General features: G+C 37.1%; 5 protein-coding genes across 9 annotated transcripts; 1 reads left to right on the top strand and 4 right to left on the bottom strand.

Annotated features, from left to right (window-relative positions):
* Window positions 1–296: 296 nt before the first annotated feature.
* On the bottom strand, window positions 297–5,081 carry LOC122307598 (protein FLX-like 2). Of its 2 annotated transcripts, none has more exons than XM_043120564.1 (5): window positions 4,966–5,081; window positions 2,159–2,738; window positions 1,633–1,778; window positions 1,428–1,525; window positions 297–972 (listed from the first exon to the last, which is right to left on the bottom strand). In XM_043120564.1, exons 2-5 carry the CDS (start codon window positions 2,716–2,718, stop codon window positions 472–474), a joined length of 1,305 nt encoding a protein of 434 aa, XP_042976498.1. In that variant the 5' UTR covers window positions 2,719–2,738; window positions 4,966–5,081; the 3' UTR covers window positions 297–471. The 2 variants fall into 2 exon arrangements, with proteins under 2 accessions (XP_042976498.1, XP_042976497.1); XM_043120563.1 differs by lacking the exon at window positions 4,966–5,081 and adding an exon at window positions 4,824–4,928.
* A 684-nt stretch (window positions 5,082–5,765) lies between these two features.
* LOC122306887 lies at window positions 5,766–15,193 on the bottom strand. 2 transcript variants are annotated; one of them, XM_043119436.1, is made up of 3 exons: window positions 15,176–15,193; window positions 7,098–7,440; window positions 5,766–6,790 (listed from the first exon to the last, which is right to left on the bottom strand). In XM_043119436.1, the coding sequence occupies exons 2-3, from the start codon at window positions 7,412–7,414 to the stop codon at window positions 5,917–5,919; spliced, it is 1,191 nt and encodes a 396-aa protein (XP_042975370.1). In that variant the 5' UTR covers window positions 7,415–7,440; window positions 15,176–15,193; the 3' UTR covers window positions 5,766–5,916. The 2 variants fall into 2 exon arrangements, with proteins under 2 accessions (XP_042975370.1, XP_042975369.1); XM_043119435.1 differs by lacking the exon at window positions 15,176–15,193 and having other exon boundaries at window positions 7,098–7,632.
* Window positions 9,090–13,299, top strand: LOC122306886 (pentatricopeptide repeat-containing protein At5g15280, mitochondrial). Its single transcript, XM_043119433.1, has one exon. It carries the CDS (start codon window positions 9,187–9,189, stop codon window positions 13,000–13,002), a length of 3,816 nt encoding a protein of 1,271 aa, XP_042975367.1. The 5' UTR covers window positions 9,090–9,186; the 3' UTR covers window positions 13,003–13,299.
* LOC122306888 lies at window positions 13,693–15,166 on the bottom strand. Its single transcript, XM_043119437.1, has one exon. The coding sequence runs from the start codon at window positions 14,487–14,489 to the stop codon at window positions 13,917–13,919; it is 573 nt and encodes a 190-aa protein (XP_042975371.1). The 5' UTR covers window positions 14,490–15,166; the 3' UTR covers window positions 13,693–13,916.
* A 1,431-nt stretch (window positions 15,194–16,624) lies between the features above and the next one.
* LOC122306889 (probable 2,3-bisphosphoglycerate-independent phosphoglycerate mutase) lies at window positions 16,625–21,376 on the bottom strand. Of its 3 annotated transcripts, none has more exons than XM_043119439.1 (6): window positions 21,217–21,376; window positions 20,155–20,501; window positions 19,344–19,489; window positions 18,614–18,890; window positions 17,810–18,082; window positions 16,625–17,298 (listed from the first exon to the last, which is right to left on the bottom strand). In XM_043119439.1, the coding sequence occupies exons 2-6, from the start codon at window positions 20,461–20,463 to the stop codon at window positions 16,816–16,818; spliced, it is 1,488 nt and encodes a 495-aa protein (XP_042975373.1). In that variant the 5' UTR covers window positions 20,464–20,501; window positions 21,217–21,376; the 3' UTR covers window positions 16,625–16,815. The 3 variants fall into 3 exon arrangements, with proteins under 3 accessions (XP_042975373.1, XP_042975372.1, XP_042975374.1); XM_043119438.1 differs by having other exon boundaries at window positions 20,155–20,526; window positions 21,217–21,375; XM_043119440.1 differs by lacking the exon at window positions 21,217–21,376 and adding an exon at window positions 21,098–21,200 and having other exon boundaries at window positions 20,155–20,526.
* Between the last annotated feature and the right edge of the window lie 1,066 nt (window positions 21,377–22,442).

Below are 22,442 nucleotides of genomic sequence, written 5' to 3' on the forward strand. Positions count from 1 at the left end.
TTGGACGATTCTATTTATATAATTCATATGCCCTTCCCTTCACCCGGTTCAATTCTGTTTATGTGGATCTTCTCTCTTCTTGTTTCTCCATCTCTCTCTCTAGTCCCTCTTGTTATTTGGTTTGAATTCGTTGTTATAGCAGTACTTTCTCCGGTCTAGCCTTCGTTCAAAAAGACCAGCCACCGGGGGCATGGAATTTGAGAATCGTAGTAGACCATGTTTTTCCTTAACTCGTCTATCTTAAACTATCTTCTGTAAGGAGTACCGCAAAAAGCATTAAGGATGATCATAATAAGTAATCAGCAAAATGCAAGATACTAGATTCTTGCCCCTCTTGGGTGTCTTTAAGAAAGTGAGAATACATAGGAGACGACAAATTGCAAAGATTTAGCGGATCAATGATACAACTCTGAACAATCACATATACTGAACCACAATGAACGCCGTCAATATTGGAGCAATGCATCACACTCATCTCCTGACAGGGTTTCCACTGCGGGGGGGTGCATCGTATGCAGTTCCACCACGAGTAGGTGGCGTCGCAGACCCATAAGGCACATTGTTTGCAGGTGCCACATGCCCGTGAGGCCCAGCAGCACCTCTGGACTGTGCATCATAGCTAGCACCCCTGGATGCATCATAAACAGGCCCTCTCTGTGTATCATAACCAGGTCTCTGGGCATCGTATGTAACTCCTTTCTGTGCATCGTAAATAGCTCCTCTCTGCATATCGTAATTGGGTCCTCGCTGCATATCATATCCAGGTCCCCTCTGTCCATCGTAACTTGGTCCCCTTCGTGCATCATAAGCAGGTCCTCCAGATGCATCATAACCAGGTCCTCTCAGTGCATCATAGCCAGCCCGTGCAGAAGCAGACCCGGATTGAACTCCATAAGTAGGAGTGCCACCAGAAGCAGCAGTAGCAACGCCACCACCGCCACCACCACTAGCAACAGGAGGAGGGCCACGTCCCTATGTACACAATGCAAATAGTAACAGCATTTTTCACTTCCATCTACTATAAGTAGCAAAAAGGTTCCCATCCAGTTCAACAACTTAACAAGGTCAATATATGACAAGTGAGTTCTCTTCCAATCCATTTCAGTACCGCCCAACTTGCCTTCTTGTTTCTGTGATCATTGTTCATCATCTAAAATGTACCAAGAATGATAACTTCCCGTGCAACTTTCCAGCAATATCAAATTTCAGATTTTTTATCAAGGTGGTTAATAAATTGAGTCTAGAAGATGGATAAAGACTAATAATTGAATACATATTTTTAGTATGTCAAGCTGGAAAATGGTTGTCCTCACCCCTTCAAATTAAAAATTAAATGTGAAAAGTTTTAAGGCATAATATACTGAGTGTGCACTAAAAAATAACTAATACAGCAAAAAGTCAAAACCAGCATGTGGAGGATGACACACCTGGGGAATATTATAGCCATCTTCATAAGCACTTTGCCCAGCAGGATTCCCAGAAGCCTCGTTTTCATTTTTTCCAGGTGTGCCACCATAAGGACCGCCTGCAATTAATTATATTTTATTTAAAAATAAATAAAAAGACGAGCCATCCGAAACTCAAGAAAACAAAGTGCTCTAGATGAAAAAGTGAATTAAATAGTAGAAATACCAGCTCTTCGGTCAATGTTGGCACTATTTGATAACTCTGCTCTAAGTTTCTCCAGTTCCCTGGCCATGGTAATATAGTTCTTGTCCATCACCTGAAGTGACTCGAGGTGGTCATTGTACAATTTCTTTTCATAATCATAAGTTGCCCTGCATAACCAAAAGAATAGAAGGTCATGTTTTCTTCCATCTGTAACTGAAACATCATCAGGGGAAACATACACATCATGCTGGAAAAGCACTCCAAGATCAGCAGTTAAGTCTTCCATAGCAAGGCAGGTCTAACACGTTTCTTTTTTTATAAGTAGTTTTTCCTAATACCTTTACAAAACTACAAAATATAAATAATACAAATTTTAATACACAGAAGTAGAAATAAGATTAAAATTTAAAAAAAAAAATCACTATGCTAAAATATCATTCATTGTCATATAATTTTAGGCTGAAATGCTTGAGGGTAACAAAATTGGGTAACTTCAATTAACTCATTGAAGTTTTATAATAAATCAATAAAGAACAGCACTAAGCACCTGCAGTGTTGATATTCTTGTCTAAGGCTCTCAAGTTCTGAAATTAGAGCAGGAATCTGCTGAACATCTGAGTGGACCCTCTGAAGATCCTGAGACAATTGTTGATGTTTAGAAATAAGTTCCTGCCTTGCTAAAACCAGGCCCTGGGCATCTGTCCGTGCCTGCTGCAACTCTAACTTAACAGGCTCTGCAGCTTGCAGTTCAGATTCCATCTTGGCAATCTTGTCCATAAGGCTCCTCATATGTTGTTCTCTCTCAGACTTTACAGCTCCTACTTGAGCGTGCAGTATCTGTAGTTCATGCTGCGCAGCAGCAAGTTCTTGTCTCAAAGTCCCATGGGTGGCAGCAAGCCTTTGGTTCTCAGTCACAAGTCTCTGCATCTCCACATGTTGTGCAGCAAACTTTTGTTCCATAACTTCCGGAGGAGGCAACATATCAAAAGGCGGAAAGGCACCAGGTGGAGGGTGTAATCCCATACCATATGGCTCTGGATGCACCATTCCAGGTCCTGGATGAGGACGCCTTAGATGAGGAGGTGGTATTCGACCTTTGCTATCCATTTTGAGCAGCTAATTTTAATCTGCACTAGGAAATGGAATTAATGAAAATATGGTATGCAGGGCTATCACAATATTTTTTTGAGAAAAGTAAGAAAGTATATTAATTAAAGAATAGGCAAAATGCCACGTTCAGTACAAAGCTATCACAATATAGGTTGCAAAACATTTACTTTAAAGATTATTCCATGGCAAGTGAAGTGAACAGTAACTTAGTGAAAAACTATTAATATCAATAGGCAAAGCCACGTACATTGGATGCATACAAGAGAAAACACCTAGCTAGGTAGCAGAAATAGATACAAGGAAATCATGAACATTAAGCCCATGATAGGGAAACGCTTTTTAAAAAGGGATACAAGTACTCTGCATTTTTTAATATCTTGGTTTTTTAACAGCATGGAAACTCCTTAAAAGGAGATAATTTTGAAACCAACATATTAAAAAACAAAGACACGCATTACTCAAAGTACACGGAATGAAAGGATTCAAGTGTGAAGCCAATACATGCAACAAGATTGGAGACTTCAAAATATGGGTGTTTAGAAGTCCAAATGGTACTTTAAAATGGTGGAGACACGAAAATCCATAAGAATAAATGAACAAGATACAAGAAAGTTAGTTTATCTGCAATAATTTCTAGACCATAAGGCTCAAATCATCAAACTGACTTATCCCATAAATAACACTATATCATTTTTCCAGTAAATAAAGATTTTATTGATCATAAGAATAGGCAAGAGCCCAAGTATACGGGAAATATACAAGAGCATCGCCAAACTCCATAAGAATAAATGAACAAGATACGAGAAAGTTAGTTTATCTGCAATAATTTCTAGACCATAAGGCTCAAATCATCAAACTGACTTATCCCATAAATAACACTATATCATTTTTCCAGTAAATAAAGATTTTATTGATCATAAGAATATGCAAGAGCCCAAGTATACGGGAAATATACAAGAGCATCGCCAAACTCCATAAGAATAAATGAACAAGATACGAGAAAGTTAGTTTATCTGCAATAATTTCTAGACCATAAGGCTCAAATCATCAAACTGACTTATCCCATAAATAACACTATATCATTTTTCCAGTAAATAAAGATTTTATTGATCATAAGAATAGGCAAGAATCCAAGTATACGGGAAATATACAAGAGCATCGCCAAACTCCATAAGAATAAATGAACAAGATACGAGAAAGTTAGTTTATCTGCAATAATTTCTAGACCATAAGGCTCAAATCATCAAACTGACTTATCCCATAAATAACACTATATCATTTTTCCAGTAAATAAAGATTTTATTGATCATAAGAATAGGCAAGAATCCAAGTATACGGGAAATATACAAGAGCATCACCAAACTCCATAAGAATAAATGAACAAGATACGAGAAAGTTAGTTTATCTGCAATAATTTCTAGACCATAAGGCTCAAATCATCAAACTGACTTATCCCATAAATAACACTATATCATTTTTCCAGTAAATAAAGATTTTATTGATCATAAGAATAGGCAAGAGCCCAAGTATACGGGAAATATATAAGAGCATTGCCTATGCGTGCTAGCATAAATACTACTATATCTCTTCATCCTCAGAATTTAAATTTATACTTGAGGTGTAACATGCATAACATATCGATACAATATCTTTAACATAATAACCCCCTAAAAGATTAGAAATGAACAGGTTATGGAGTAATTAACTAGCATATCAGTGATCAAAATAATTTTAGGAAGTTGACAAGAAAACATAGAAGCTCAAAGATTGACACTGGAATGACCCAGACACACTTAGAATTTAGACCTGACATACTGATAAAAAAAAGGGAAAAAAAAAATAGACCAGACATTCTAAGCCCAAGCTCAAATTCAAACAAGTCGCAAGGCTCTATGACGAACCAGATTTCGATCGAGTGGCAAGCGCTATTACGAACACAGTACGTATTTTCTTATCAATTGTTAGGTTTTTCAAGCGCTATCTTTTAAAAAAGAAAAAAAAATCCCAAACCCTTACGCACCTAGAATATTGCAATTTCCCAGCCAAAAATATAGACTATAAAATCACATAAGACTGGTATTCTTAAATAGAGAAATTTCTACCACGCTGTGACGAACAGAAAAAGAGATTGAGAGAGAGAAGAAAAAATGTAATTTTGGGAGTAAAAGTAAGGTTGTTTTCTAAGTTGAAAACAGAAAATAGGGTATTGAGAACAAGATGGATGAAAACGTAGTCGTAGCGTACCTGAAGCGAGCATTCAGTGGAAACCGACTCAAGACACGGAGAGAGACCTCTGGAGCTTCTTTCTAACGCAGTACAGCCGACCCCTCTTCAAGATTAGAGTCTATCAGCTAAAGGTCAAAAACGGCGACGTTTTTCACTAGATTTTTTTTTTTTTTTAAACCTCGTTTCTTCTTGATCGGAGCCAAAAGAATTAAAATTAAATTAAAAAAAGCCTTATCTTACTTTTTATTTTATTTTTTTCCCATTATTTCTCCAACAAATAAAATAATGAATGTTGTATGTAAAAACTTGAGTAATTCCTTGTGATCTAGCAATGTTTTAAATCCTCGCAATGAATTGAATTAAATAATTGTTAAAGATTAAATAATTGGATTAATTGTGACCAAAATCATTTTAATTAGTTATGAATAAAAACAAAATTTTATGTAAGAAGCTAAGGGATGAGATTCACCTAAAAAGTTCCATCCATATATCTCAATAATGCTATATACAATCATAAATTGTATAAGCGTCGCAGAGTTATTTTGAAAAAAAGTAAGATTCACTATTAAAAAATTAATTTTCTTTTTAGTGTTTATTCATTTTTTTTCAAAATAATTAATCGGCGCTTGAACACTCACAACTGCAAGTATCATTTCTCTATATTTTATATGGATATTTACTCATGGAGTGTGGTGCCATTCAAACAGGAAAAATAATTTAACCAGAAAGGGGGTGGTTTATGAGTTGATTGATAATGAAGGCCAAATCCATAATGAGATTGGCATTCAGGAAACTCACACTGCATGCAGTCCACAATGTAGAAGAAAAGGATGGGTTCATTACATACAAAGGATTGATTACAAACAAAGGATTGATTACAAACAGTTTGTACAATAGAGGTGCACAATGGAGACTCACATGAACAATGGAAACATTGTTTCAAGGATTTTTGTTGTCAGAAATTCATTACTAATCGTGTTCCCATTTGCATCGAGTCCTATGAGTGTGCCTAAAATCACACTTCAGCACTAAACTTCCATCCATTCTCCTCAAAACAAAACTCTCCACCAGCACATAGCATCCAAATCTCTGCCACTCACTCTCACTTGTAATTTGTTCAACCCTCTCCACCTTCACTTCTCTTTCTGCTCCATTAACCCACCCTCCTGCTTCTTGCACCCATCTCATATTCTCTACAATTGCGTAACTTAAACCCACACCCACAACTCTTCTGGCTCTCCTGCCATTTTGGCTATTATCAACTCTGAACCAAATGAACCCGTTTTGGGCATGTCTATCATCTTTCACCGCTTCCTGCCTGGCAACTAACGTCACTTCTCTTTGCACATCAGCATTCACGATGACAACATTGTCTTCGCTATTAGCTTTCCCTCGTGAGTAAATTTCTTCCCATTTTTGCTCTAGAGTCATGGTGTAAAACATTGTCTTCTTCATCTGGCGCCTTACTCTGGTTTTCTCCCTTACAAATATAAAAGGACAATACCATTTCCCCACAACAACGGAAGCTGAACGCTTTCTAAAGATGGGAAAATTGAAATCTGGGAGAAGTTCCCGAAGCGAGGCATCGAGGCCTAGAGCTTCCCCTAGTCGTACTCGATTGAAACTTGAGCCGCGGACTTTCCATCCCTTTTTTCTGAGGAATTTTGGAGGAATACCGTCCGGTGCTATAGACTTTGCAAAGAAACCTCCGCTTTGATGGCTGTGAATCTGAACTAGTTGGTATAGATCTCTGAGATTGAAAGGTTTTGCTCTTTTGTCCCTCAAGGTGTCACTAAAGCAACATGTCATGACATCCATCTCTCTTGAACATTTGCACACTTTCCTGTAAGATTGACAGAATTAAACCAGCAAAATGAACCTATGTATGAGGGATTACCGACCTACATGCATGCATATATAATATACTAGTGATGGTGCATTTGCAACAAGTATATAACTCCCTTGCATAGAAACTGCTTAATAATGCCCGTCTATATAAATACGACATAGCATAACATAGTTGCTGTCATATTAAGCAGGTTTGCAGAGTCGAGCACTGCTCGTGAAGTTGAACTTGAAACCGAGTTTAGAGCTAGAGGCTTATTTATAATTTGAGGTTATAAGATTGTATCTATGAGTAAAGAGCATACCCTTTGTACTGGCCTTTTGCTCTGACAACATAGTAACGATTAGAAGAAAGAGGCTTATCAAGAACTGGGATAAACAAAACCTTAGTGGTGGTCGTTTCTCCATACTCGGATGAATAAAAAATGGTCAGGATCTTATCTTGAGGGAATGGTAGCTTCTTAACTCTCTTACGCTTGCATATGCCCCAACAAAATGAATCTGCTGCTTCTGCTTCTTCATCTGTAATTACAAGATAACCAGAATATGGAGCATCAGGTGGCTGCTCTGAAAGGGTGATTGGGGATTTCCGGTACATGGAAAGAGGCCTTGTCACGTACATCTCTCTCTCTCTCTCTCTCTCTCTCTCTCCAATCGAAGTAGAAGAAGGGAGGGGAGGGGGGGGAACTGGACTTACCAGGTCAGGTTGATATCTTATGAATTAAGAATTGAAAGTGGAGTATTACCTTTGATAATGGAATTGTGGATGAATGATATACCAATTTTGAAAAGTGAGTCTTTTTACTTCTGATGGTAGAATCAAAGTATGCACCAAGGGACAGAGACTTTGGTACTCTATTGCCACACATTTTCAATTTGAATTAGGAAAAGGGGAAATAAAGCAAATGAGATAAGAACTGCTCACTTTATTTTAGACTTTATCATTGTCCGTCATATTAGTTTTTAAACAGTACACAGTTCCAACTTGGTCCAATAAACTTTGTGCAATTGGCTGATTACCTTTTTTTTGCATTATTGAACCTTAACAGGAAAGAAGTAAACGTGTCAGATCCTGTATGGATGGTGTGCTTAGATTGGTCCCATTAAAATGAATGATCTTCTAATATTAAGTAGTCATATGGTATAATGCGACTATAGTATATAATATCTCTAATCCTAAACATGGAAGGCAAGGCATGCTGTTTCTTTCTAGAATTCAATTCTATAGATGTGTGTATAATCCATAATAACCTATCTACTCTCAATTCCTAATCCAAGATGACCTTTACAGCAACAATTAAACGCCAACATCTCTGTATATCTACATCCTCTGTAATTTCACATTGCTCTTACTACACTGAAGTCTGAACGATGGCTGAAACTCACAACCTTCCCGTCTTCATGGCCATATATCAGTCGTCACCAAAATAAGGCCATGAACACCACTTTTTCCATCCTTCACGGGCCACAGAAATGTTTGTAAATTAATCTTAATCTTAAGCAATATAGTTATCCTTGGACGCTGAATTCTAATCACTTTACCCGTAACGTATTAACATTGTAAATCCTCTGTAAAAAGCTTTCAAAATTAGATTAAAATCGTATTGAGTCAAAAGTTCCTAACTGTGCAATGCACAGTGGCACACCCTGTTTGGGATTGCAAGTCTTAAAAAATGCTTAAATAGGTTTAAAAACTCTGAAATAGAAAAATTAGATTGTTTGAAGAATTTTTTCAAATAAGTTAGAAAGTGTATGTGAGAAATTTTCTCAAAAGTACTTTTTCAAATAATGTGAAACTTAATTTTTTTAGAATATGATCATAATCTTTAAAAATTTAAATAATTATCATTTTTATATTAGAAAGTCTTTTTTTTTTTCAAATAAAAGTAATATAACTGAAAGTGCTTTAAACATATGGTTAACAAACAATCAATAATATTTTTATAGTATAACTTATTATTTAAATTATAAATTATAAGTATTAAAATTATAAGTTATATTTCTCACTGCAATTTCAAACATGTATCATGGTGTTATCAATGTCATCCACAAGTTTGAGGTTAGCAAGGGCATTACAGAAACTAATTTTTAAGATAAGTTTGGATGATGAGATGAGAATTTTTAATTTTAAATGAAAGTTTAAAATATTATTATTATTTTAAAATTTAAAAAGTTAAATTAAATTAAAAAAAAAATGAATTGTTTATTAGTTCTTTTATAAAAATTTATAATAATAAAATAAGAAAAGATTAGAACTGCCCGTTGATCTTGACATAGAAGATCGTATCGCCGCCGTTACAGTTTACTATCAGTAAAAACAAATAATTTCTGTGAGACGCAGCTGAGTCCACAGTTTCCCTCGTTCACCGCTGAAAACAATGCAGCTGTACATAGATGAGACCAAGACTCGTCAGCACCTCCACCACCGCCAGAGCTCTCCACAGTCACATGCTCCAGTTCCTCTCCACCATAATCCACTCTCACAGATCCCACATCAAACAGGTTCGTTCTCTCTTCTACCACTTCTCAACCTTACCCACCACCACCAGCACTTCTTTCACTGATCCATCATCACCATCATCTTCGAAACTCCAAAACAACGATACCCGCTTAGATTTATCTTCTATAAAATTCAATGGCTTTGCACAGTCTGTCATATTGAATTGTTCCCATTTTTTGGATAAGAAGAAAGGCAAGGACTTCGCTAATGCCTCTGTCAAGGACCTCATTTTATATATATCCGATATAGTGCCCAATACTGCGCGTAGGTTGATTAGGATTTCGGTGCTGAAACCCGAAGACGTGCTTGGAATATTATTGGGTTTTCAATCTGAGAACGGGAAAGTTAGGATTGGAGCTAGGAAGGTTGAGACTTTGTGGGAAATATTCAAGCGGGCGAATGAACAGGATAAGGGTTTTAAGCATCTCCCTCGGTCGTGTGAGGTCATGGCTTCCTTGCTTATTCATGCGGGGATGCTTAGAGAAGTTGAGTTCTTGCTTTCTACGATTGAGAGTCAAGGAATTTCATTGGATGGTCTTGACATTTTCTGTAATTTGATTCAAGGGTATGCTGGTGATGGGGAATTAGAAAGAGCTATTGTGGTGTATGAACAAATGAGGGGGCGAGGTTTTATGCCATCGGTGGCCTGTTGTCGTGTTCTTCTTGATATCTTGGTTCAAAAGAAGAAAATTCAGTTGGCGAATCGAGTTTGTTGGGATATGCTGGAGATGAATGCTAATTTGAGTGATCCGGAGAAGGCTAGTTTTGAGAATGTCATCAGACTACTGTGTAGAAACGGACATATTCAGGAAGGAAGAAATCTTGCCAACAAGGCTCTGGTTTCTGGTTTGGAGCCTAGTAGCTCTGTTATTAATGAAATTGCTCGTGGGTACTGTGAGAAGAAGGACTTTGAGGATCTTTTGAGTTTCTTTGCTCGCATGAAGTGTGCTCCAACTGTTATTGCTGGAAATAAGATTATGCATTGTCTATGTCTCAATTTTGGCACAGAAAGGGCAGGTTTGTTTTTACAAGAGTTGAAAGCCTTGTGTTTCAATCCTGATGAAATAACCTTCAGCATTTTAATTGGTTGGAGTTGCCATGAAGGGAAACTGAAAAAGGCCTTCTTTTATTTGTCAGACATGCTGTCCAAATGTCTGAAACCCCATATATGTTCCTATAATGCTCTTATCAGTGGGTTGTTTAAGGAAGGTATGTGGAAGCATGCCCAGGACATTATTCATGAAATGGTGGATCGGGGAACACCCCCTGATATATCTACTTTCAGAATACTGTTGGCTGGATTTTGTAAGGCTAGACAATTTGATGAAGTGAAAAGGACGGTTTGCCAGATGGCTAGGCATGGTTTTATTCAGCTCTCCTCATTAGAGGATCCACTTTCCAAAGCATTTAGGGTCTTGGGGCTCGATCCATTAGCTGTGAGGTTGAAAAGGGACAACAATATCAGATTTTCTAAAACAGAGTTTCTTGATAATCTTGGGAATGGTCTTTATTTAGACACGGACCTGGATGAGTATGAAAAAACAGTCACCAGGGTCCTTGAAGATTCCATAATACCCAATTTTAACACACTTATAATGGAGCAATGTGGTCATCGAAATTTTACAACTGCATTGCTACTGGTAAACGAAATGGTTCACTGGGGACAAGAACTGTCTCTTTCTGTCTTCTCAGCATTAGTAGAAGGGTTTTGTTCATCCCGTTCCCATATCAAGGCGGTTGTTAAGCTTTTGGAGAAAATGCCAGAGTTGGCTGATCAGCTGGACCAAGAAACTCTCAATTTGGTTGTCCGGGCATACTGCAAGAAAGGATTGATAAACAGTGGGAAAATAGTATTGGACAGAATGCTCCAAAGGCATTTGATTGCCAAGAATGAGACGTACACTGCTCTAATAATGGGTTCATGTAAGAAAGGGAGCTTGAAGGACCTTCATTGTTGCTGGGAAGTTGCTCAAAGAAACAAATGGTTACCAGGGTTGAATGATTGTAAAGCTCTTGTGGGATGTCTTTGCCAGAGAGAAATGCTCGAGGAAGCATTACACCTTCTTGAACATATGCTGGTTTATAACATTCCCGCAGGGTTAGATATTTTCTCAGTGTTGCTGGAAAATCTTTGTGCTTCTGGTTTTACAAGAATTGCACATGTATTGCTGGATGGACTTCTAAAGCAGGGCTTCATCTTGGATCGTATGGCTTATAGCCATGTTGTAAGAGGGTTTTGTAAGGAGAAAGAATTTTCAGCGGCCTTTATGATGTTGGACAATATGCTAGCCAAGAATTTAGTTCCTTGCTTGGATGTGTCTGTTTTATTAATTCCTCTGCTGTGTAGGGTTGGCAGATTTGAGAAAGCTATTGCCTTAAAAGAGATTGCTTTAAGAGATCAAATTTTAGATTCATCTTCTTTACATGGTGCTCTTGTAAAAGGGTTTTGTATGACAGGAAATGTTCGAGAAGTGGCCACTGTATTCCAGGATATTTTGTTTAAGGGGATTCTTCCAGCTGTGGAACTTTATGACATGCTGGTCCAAGGGCATTGTCAAGTGAAAAACTTGAGGAAAGTTTGGGAGCTACTAGGCGGTTTTATAAGAAAAAATTTAAGTCTCTCAATCTCGAGTTACAGGAATCTGGTGCGCTTGATGCTTTTGGAGGGTAGGGTCCCTCATGCACTGAATCTCACGGCGCTTATGCTTGGACAAAGCAAGTCTAACGATCTCATCATCTATAACATTCTCATATTCTATCTCTTCGCAACGGGGAACAGTTCACTTGTCAAGAATATATTAGATCAATTGCAAGAAAAGGAACTACTGCACAATGAAGTCACTTATAATTTTCTTATTTATGGGTTTTCTCAGTGTAAAGATGTATCAAGTACTGCGCACTGTCTGTCTACTATGATTTCTAAGGAACTTAGGCCCAGTAATCGGAGCTTGAGAACAGTAATAAGCAGCCTGTGTGGTGCTGGGGAGCTTGGAAAGGCCTTGTACTTGAGTCAAGAAATGGAATTAAGAGGCTGGGTTCATGATTCAATCATTCAAAATGCAATTGTTGAGGGCCTTATCTCTCTTGGTAACCTTCATGAAGCAGAAGATCTGTTGGACAGAATGGTTGAAAAATGTCTAATTCCTGACAATATCAATTATGATAATCTGATTAAGCGCTTCTGTTTGCACAATAGACTGAACAAGGCTGTTGATCTTCTGAACATAATGTTGAAGAAAGGAACTGTCCCGAATTCTAGTAGTTACGATTCAGTAATTCAAGGTTTCTGTACCCAAAATAGATTGGATGAAGCCATGGATTTTTATACTGAGATGTTATATAGGGATCTTAAGCCTAGCATCAAAACCTCGGGCATGTTTGTTCATGCCTTATGCCAAAATGGGCGAACTGAAGAAGCTGAAAATTTACTAATTTCTATTCTTCAGGTTGGTGAAAGTACAAGGGAGATGTACTGTGCCATAGTTAATAGGTATCGCTTAGAAAACAATCTCAAGAAGGCATCAGAGCTCATGCATGTGATGCAACAAAGGGGTTATGATCCAGACTTTGAGACACACTGGTCTCTCATAAGCAATTTAAGCAATTCCAGTGACAAGGACGATTGCAAGAACAACCAGGGCTTTCTGTCAAGTCTGCTTTCCGTAAGTGGATTTGCTGGCAAAAGGGGTTCCAAGGCCGAACTGGGATAATTCAGCAACATCAAACTGGGCTTTTGAGTTCTATTCAATTATTAGGCTCATAGGCTGTGATTGGCTCTCCCTAGAAACTTCAAACGGTTGCTTCTAAGCGTACTGGTTTCACTACCTCTATTTTGCGTTAGGCTATTGGAGTGGACGTAATCATGTTTGACACAGTCTTATTGAAAGCCTTAAACTTTGTTGAGAAGTGTTAACGCCCATTTTGTTGCAATATGTTTACATTGCCGTCGGTTATTTTTCCAAAATAATGCATGTACTAGAACTGCAATACAATTTAGACTTTCTACATTTTGAGGCTGTGATTGGCTCTCCCTAGAAACTTCAAACGGTTGCTTCTAAGCGTACTGGTTTCACTACCTCTATTTTGCGTTAGGCTATTGGAGTGGACGTAATCATGTTTGACAGAGTCTTATTGAAAGCCTTAAACTTTGTTGAGAAGTGTTAACGCCCATTTTGTTGCAATATGTTTACATTGCCGTCGGTTATTTTTCCAAAATAATGCATGTACTAGAACTGCAATACAATTTAGACTTTCTACATTTTGTAAGCCCGTTGGATGGAGAGTAGAACAACTATAGAATTACTAATTGAGATCATTTCCAGTGTACAGTGACCGTCGTATAATCAAAAAAGGAGTATGTGACACTTCTTTAAGAGAATCTGGTTTGATAAGGTCTCAATTATCTTGTGTCCTCTTCTTTTTTCAGAATTGTTCATTGTTGAATTGGAAATAATATTCTATTACATGGTACATATCATATCAAGTCTTTTTTTATAAATAACAAGGTTTCCATAAAAAGAGTTGGAAGTACATTAGCAAACATTGTTATACGCATCCTGCACCCACTGACAAACCAGACATAATAGGTAGGTTTATGAACGTTGATGTAGCCAAGGATTTTGATTCATTCCCATTTGGTTTTAATCCGTTGGGTGTGCCTGAAATCACAATTCAGCACTAAACTTCCATCCATTCTCAAAGCAAAGCTCTCCACCAACACATAACCACAAAATCTCCTCCACAAATTGTCAGTCACCTCTACTTTCTCAGCCCACACCTCGCTATCTTGCCCATCAACCCACCCTCCTTCCTTTTGAATCCCTCTCATTCCATCCACGATGGCTGAACTCAAGCCCACGACTCCACTATTCTGGTTCTGAACTCTAAACCAAATAAAACCATCAGACCCATTAACATTGCCGTCAACTCTCACAGCTTTCATGCCATCCAGACGATACACTTCCCTCTCTACATACGTGTTCACCGTCACAATGTTTCCATCACCGCCATGATTCTCCTGGGAGTAAATTTCCTCCCAATATTGCTCTAAAGTCTTGTTGTAAAACAAAGATTTCTTCATTTGGGTCTTCACAAAACCTTCATCTTTTATGAATACAAAGGGAGAATACCATTTCCCTATGATAATAGGAGTTGAACGCTTTTGACTTGTTGGAATATTATACTCTGGAAGGTACATTCGAATTGAGGAATTAAGCCCTGGAGCGTCATCAAATCTATAATAAGACGGGCTTGAGTGTGCAGCTCTCCAGTACTTTTCCCTTATAGATGATGGAGGGTAACAGTTAGGAAGTACAGAATTGGCGTAAAAACCTCTAGAGGGTACATTACAAATTTCCACTTGTTGGTAGACATCCGTAGGGTCGAAAGCTTTTGGTTTCACATCTCGTACAGTCTCCAAAAATCGACTTGACGTTATTCTCTTCCGTCGAGCACATGCACGCTTGCCTGAAAAATCAGACTTTTCTTTTTTTTTTTCTTTTTTGTTATCAAAAAAATGTTTATCGACTCTACGTACGTATAGTTATGATTTATGAAATAAAAGTAGATTGAAAATCTGAAGAAACAAATGAGAGAGCAGAGTCAGCACACCCTCACCCGTTGCTACTGCCTTTTGCGTGGATAACACAGTAGCGGTTAGAGGAGAGGGGCTCGTCAAGAACTGGGATGAACAAGAGCTCATATATCAGGTCATCGCTGGTAGAGACAATCAGTGTTTTGTTTTGTGGAAAAGGCAACTTGTTGATTTCGTTTGAATCACAGAGGCCCCAGCATGATGTCTCCTCAGTCTCTAGTTCTGTAGGGGGTGGAGTTGAGAGCTTGCTGGGGTCCCTTCTGTACTCCGAAAGACGCCTTGTCACGTACATCTCTCTCTCTCTCTCTTCTTTGCTATTGGGCATTTGTTATGGGATGTTTATATATACATATAAAACTTGGATGAATCCAAGATAATGAAGATGTACAAGCAACGGCTTATAAAAAACCATGAAATAAAACGATGAAACTTCGGAGCTTCCAAGATTTGACCGGGATGAAATTTCTTTTGATAATGCGGGGTTGAACAGCTGACTGTTCTTTTGATGATGTATATAGCACATTCCTTGAAGCTTCTATATAATTTTTTATTTTCTGGAGAAGGAACCGCGTGAATATCAATGCCAGCCTATAATAACCAACAGTACTCTAAAGTGTAACAAGGTCGATGGAATAACAACAGCACACTATTCGTTCAAGGAAATTAACGTAACAATGCTCTCTCTACAGGAATGATGAACAGTAAATTTTGTGTTCAAGTAGTGCTATAGACAATTTGTTTTGTGCACTCTACTAATGTGATTGGTTGTATTATTATTTTTTTTAGTACACAACTAATCACATTAATGAAATGAGAAATGATTTGTGCAGTCGGCAAATGCAGTCAGCGTGCAGTCGCTTTGAAAAAAATAAATTAATATGGGACCTATATGAAAAAAAAAATTATTTTTATAAATATTTTTTATTCATTCTGTACAATCATGAAAAAAAAATATTTTTATAATTTTTATTTATTTATTCCGTACATCCGACTGCATTTACCGACTGCATCTAGCAAACCCCCTCTCTCTCCCCCTCCGTCCCCCCAACCCCATATAACTAGTAAATTAAAAATACTAAAATGTCCTTATGACATTTGGACCCGAGGCCGACATAAAGATTACTATATTAAACTATCCAAAGTAAATGTTAACATAAGAGCCCACGGATTCTCCCAACTTGTGGCCCACGTTTCTTAAGTGTGTCAGCTGTCACGAGTCCAGAGCCCATTTCTCTCCTCGGCCGATCACTTGTTACATCTCCAGTCATTAGGGTTCTCTTCCTCGACAGAACACCAGCTCCTGAACTCCTCCCTGTCGACGTTTTACACAGCCATAATGATTTTCCTTTTGATGGTTCCTCCAAATGACTAAATACGCTTCAATTGGAACTTTTGTGTTCTCAATTATAAAATCGTATGCAAATAAAATTAGATGAGTTAAAATTAAAATTAAAAATTGAATAAAATATCATTAGAATATATTTTTTTAATATTATTTTTAATTTGATATTTGAAAAAGTTGAATTTTTTATTTTATTATGTAAAAATTTAAAAAAGTTGTAATGACTAGATAGGATGAGTTGTGAAAACAAACAAGAATGAAGCATATATGTTGACAGAAGATATTATTACAACAATTATACGATGAGCATGTTGCCAACAAGCAGGGAAGTATGATCCACCATTTGTCTATCTCATAGATCCATGCGGCAAGAGACAAGGAGCAAGACAGAAAGAAATTCTGATCAAACATATTTTGATAGCATTTATAGATTCAGATTGCATGATTTGATGATGTCAGTATGAGTGTCAAAATTTTGACGATTGAAATCTCCAGAATACAGATATTGCAATCTAACAAGAAAAAAGATAAGAAAAACCTTTCGAAGTGATATGCAACAACCATGAATATCCCTACTTCAAACATAGCTCACGCATCTAGTTTTAGAAATTTCTTTATAATTCCCATCATCTCTCCTCCAGGAAAACGCCCAAGACATCCCCTTGCTGCCGCTATCTCATTCAACTCGTAAACAGAATCTCCATTAAAAGATTCAAACTGTTTGTTTCTTCTCTCTTGTTCATTTCCCACATAATCTGTTAGGTCTTGACCAGCTTTAATGGTTGGAAGAGGAAATGGATCGAGAGAAGTTCCCGAAACGATGGACTCTCCACCTATTGCACCCACAAAGTCTTTCAATCGACACATGGCAAATGGAACTGGTTCAAAGCTGTGGTCTCCATATTCAACTGGAGTAGAGTGGTCTCCAGTTACACAAAGGAAGAATTTAAAATTTCCAGCTGATTCTGCCTCCCAGAGGAGCCTGATCAACTGTCCTATAGCTCGATCTACAGCCTCCAGTGCTTTGACTTTGAAAAGACTTGCCTTGTCATGACCTGCATCATCTATTGCCTGCAACACCAATTATCAAGGAAACTCCATCACGGTGGTGAAATTTGAAGAACTTGAGGCAAGCACTTTGGCCTCCATCACCATCCAGCCTACAGTTCCAACAGGCTAGTTGCAGAGATGAAAAGAAAGAACCGTATCCATAACAAAAAGATTCAGAGAGTAAAATGATTTTCTGCAATTCATTTTTGCTGATATTTCTATTTTTTTCATTAAAAAAAACTTTCAAAAATTTCCAATAGGTATTCAATTTAGAAGGCCACGACCGTTAGTTACAATGATTTTTTTTTTTTTTTTTCCTGTCAAATCCTGGATTACCTCCTAAAAAAGTTCATCTTCATGTTAGTCATGCACGCATGGAGCAATTAGAGATTTAGAGTCAATGAGAGCCGGAGATTTTAAAATTCAGAACCTCAAATACAAGCTGGGCCCTCGTAGTATTTTGTCTCAATAGAGGGCCATTCAAGTTGCATTGAAACAGAAAAAAATAAAATAAAATCTTAGAACATAAAACCTTGATGTGAAGAAATCCAAAATCATAGCCATCTGATCGGCCTGGTTTGTACTTCTCCTCCCCAGGTACAAAAACAGAGGGGCAAGACTGCAAAGGAGCTCTAAGTGCCTTAGCTATTGCAGTTGCCTTAGAAGTTAGAAGTGTTCGATAGTCTCCAGTTGCTCCTGGAGCTTCAAGGATATCAATATCAAGTGATAAGCCCAAGCCAGCTATAATTTTGGTGGGAGCTACCATGCATGGCCACAAGCCATGTTTCTTCTCAAATGGAGGAACCTGCAATATACTAAGGGCACTTCAGTACAGGGGAAGTGCATAACAGAAACCCCTTAAAAAGTTACAAACTAATTAGAAAAATACATGAAAATCTGAAAGAAGAACAAGCAACTCTGTCCAAGGCAGTGATCTAGTCACCGAACAGTCACTGAAACGTATGCTTTAGCTTGTGTCATGTTAACTAAATACCAAAGTTACACGGGAATTCCAAGCCTATGGAATCCAATCCCAAGCTAAAATTCTTATAATTTTTTAGAAGTAACATTCTTACAATAATATATCTATTAAGAAGATATGTTACAAGACAATAGATGTGAGGAAGTATCGAAAATTAGAATAGAACATGTTGCCAGCAAAACTGTTTCCTAACAAACAAACACCCACCAGCTGCCGTTTAAGGCTTTAAGCTCAAATTAATTATTGTGAATTTTCCCTTTTCCTAATTGCAAAAGAAATAATGACACCTAAAAAGACCTAAAAAAAAAAAAACTTATAAATTGTAAGAGGTTTCAAATTTTGAATACAACAGACCTCAATTCGAATACCACAACCTCGTAGTAGGACAACATTTGCCATATTCTTCCCTTCTGCAATGCGCTTTGCATTCACTGGATGAGAAACCAGAATCCGTGACATTTCCTTGGATAATTCATTAACAACTGCAGCTGTGTGCCTTGCTTCATCAGTATCATCTAAAGCTTCAACTTGCAATAGTAAGCGATTGTCCTTTAATGGGTCTGTTCCTGATATATTTCCACTTAATCTAGGTCCTTTGACGACCACTCCGCATCTATGTTCTGTTGCATACCTGTAGGAAATATCTTATCGTGATCTGAGTCTAGCTTATTACTGAAATTAAATCCTTAAGAAGCTTCAATTGAAGAACTGAGGTAGGGCTTCTCTCTCTCTCTCCCTTCCCTCTTTCTAGGTTTTTTTTTTTTTTTTTTTTCATTTTTAAATTTGTGACCAAAGCACCTACACAAACTTAAAAGCTGAGAAAATTATGTTGGAACTGCATGATAGCAGTGCTAACTAGGCAAGCTGGCTTTTATCCCACAAACTTGCCATCTAAACCTTGTGAAAATATATTCCAACCTCAAACTTGTTCAAAAACATTTTAGATAACAGGAAAAGTTGACAAGTCATCAGTTCTCCACACAAAAGTGGTTGTCTTTAGCAAAAATCTCAAATATCCCTGATATGTAGGTATGTGGTGATGCCAATTAACAAGCAATATTATAGCAGCTATAAGTATCCGCACCTGACTCTGACTTCATATTGAGGAAAAGATGGCAGCTTCATTCCATCGAGTGCTGCACAGAGTATGGGCCCTTCTTCTTCAAAGTGCCTATCAGCCCTCCTACTTGTGACCATTCCAGTTTTCTCATCCAAGGTAGCAAAATTTGACTAGAGATCCAAAAGATGACAACGAGTTATCATGCATTAAAGCCAACCACAACCAATAATCTCTGAAGCATACAATTTTTTTTTCCTTATTTGACAGGATTTAATAGAAATTGAACAAATAAAACAGCATAGCCTTAGTACATGGGAGGTACACGAGATACGCAGAAGGAAAGGAAAAAGCTAAGATCTAAATTTTCCAAATATATATATATATATGTAATACATTAGAGAAGTGATCTTGGAAGTAATGATATCAGTTTAAGTAAAGAGACTTCGGATGCATCTAAAGAACACTAGCAACATTTCTCATGCCAATCTTTTGACGTCTATTGAAGCAACAAGCCAAATTACATATGAGTTCATTTTTCATTGAATAAAAGAAGACATACAGCAATGATTCAATGCCTACAAAATCAAAACCATAAGACGACATCCGTCTCAACCTCATTTGATCTGAATAGCATTCATACTTTTACACTAAACTGAAAACAAATATACAGTAACCGATGGATTCTCTTTACTATAAATGAAAGAAAAATTCATACCAGCAGTTAATTTCCACGTTAAATAGACATAATGCACTGTTTGGCAATGCCCACATGTTGTAAAAAAATAACAGATGCATCTGAAGTGGGATAAAAATGTAAACAAGAATGCATTCTCACCTTAAATGCAATATCACCAGGTGACATTGCCAGACCAGCACCCATGGACTCAAATGCACCACGACCACGGTAATACACTCTTGGGTCATAACCCAACAAAGAGAGGTGAGCCGTATCACTTCCGCAACCCAATCCTACTTCGACAGGGTCCATAAGACCATTAACTCCAGCAGATGCAATGGCATCCAAATTGGGTACTTTGGCTGCTTGGAGAGGAGTCTTGAATCCAAGCCTTGGCAACGACACATCGCCCAACCCATCAATCAGCACAAATGCCACTCTTCTCCTAGGTTGCTGGGGCCTACTCATGTTTCGATATGCAAAAAAAATTCCCCTTTTCTTCTTTCCTAGATTAGAAACAATGTTGGAAACCTATAATGCAGAAGAAATGAACGCTTGAATAAAAAAAAATACCCTCAATTTAATTTTACAATAAGCAAGCAATGAAGACTCGAATGAATGGAACTTCAGCTCGGAAATTCAGGCATAATTACTCACACAAATGGGGCATGGTCATTGAAATCGTTATAGATGCTTGAAGAGAACTTATATATAATATACAAAATTCAGAAAAGAGCTGCGATTGAGTAAAAAATTACAATAAAGAAGCTAAAATTTCATATCAATCATAACAAACAAAGAAATGTTAACTTTTTAATCAACAAAAGAAAAAAATAATTGGTATGGGTTAGAAGCTGATCTATTCATACAAGGAGGGAATTCCAAACGGATATCTCTCAGACAAAACTAAAACACGGGGAGAAATAAGTAACATGGCTCAAGACTCCCGCAATACCAATTCAAGTAATGAAACAATTCACACGACGGCATGCCTGCAACAAGGAAAACATTATTTCTACTTATCAAAAAAAAAAAAGGAAAACATTGTTTCTAAGAATCCAAAGCTCCGATTTTTTATTTTACAAAACGGAAAATAAATTACCGCCCGGCGGGGGCGGGGTCGGAAGGGAATCTGAAAACATCCATAAGTGCATGCAAGGAAAAAGTGGTGAAGATGTTGCACAATTGTGTGCCGCGCAGTAGAGACTATAGAGTACGAACCTTGTAAAGAGCTTGACTGGCGATTCAATCTTGAAGCCAAGAGAAGTTTTGCTGTTGAGTTTGCAGAGGAATCGCTTGCACTCTACCTCTTTCTTTTCTTTTTTTCTTTTTCCTTTTTTTTGTTGGTTATATCACTCTGGCATCTGCCACTTTTTCCTGTGTCGGGGTGTTAAAATGCTAATATTCGCAAGAAAAATCTGTTAAATCATATAACAATAACGTTAAACCCACCGATGAATTGTCCGAGGATGGTCACCCATTTTTTTTATTTACTAATTAAAAAATTCATTTTTAATATTATTATAAATTTTTTTTAAAAAAATATGTTTACTAATAAAAATATATATATATATATAAAAAAAAAAAAAGCACAAACCAACCGACTCATCATGTAAACTTCTGTGTCGAAAGAATAATCGCTGCTACTGTAGAAAATGCCCATTTTTATTTATGAAAATGATTAATATTTTTATAATTTTGATATATAAGGTGATAATGATGAGTAGTATTTCTTTCTATAATTCGAAACATGAATAACATGTTATTATCAATTTATTATAAAATATAGTATTAGCAAAATAATAAGTTAGATTTTTTAATAACACGACTTGAGTGTGATAAAATAAAATAAAACTACATAACTGACAATTGTTTTTTAATATATAATATTTGAGAACGATCTCTAGGAGTTTGTTACTCTCGCTGCCTCTATTTTATTATAAAAATATCATTGCAACATGATATGTAAAATCAAATCATACAATCTTTCAGATTTATTCTTTGTAATATTTATTTATAGACCATTTTTCAAAATTATAATTTTTTAGTTACAATTTTTTATAATATAAGATATAAAATATTGTGGAAATGTTAATCAATTAGAGCTGTTTGGGGACAGTGTTCAAGGAAACTGTAGAAATGCAGGATTATAAACTAGAGCTTCAAATAAACTTTACTCACAATGGCGCTCGACTCTCTGGACAATGAAGACTTGGAAGAATTTGCAGTGATTGTATGGAGACTATGAAAAAGGGGGAATGAATTTGTGTTTCAAGAGGAGTTCACGCATCCTAGTTTACTCATGAAACAAACAACACAAAAGTTGCAGGATCTTAGGATGCTACACTGGCAATCCACTAATCAGGCTGCTATTCCTACCAGTAGTGAATGGGTGGCACTTTTAATGGACGCATTCAAGATCAATTGGGATGCTGCCATCAACAAAA

The sequence above is a fragment of the Carya illinoinensis genome, chromosome 4, assembly GCF_018687715.1.
Source record: "Carya illinoinensis cultivar Pawnee chromosome 4, C.illinoinensisPawnee_v1, whole genome shotgun sequence".
Classification (NCBI taxonomy): Eukaryota; Viridiplantae; Streptophyta; class Magnoliopsida; order Fagales; family Juglandaceae; genus Carya; species Carya illinoinensis.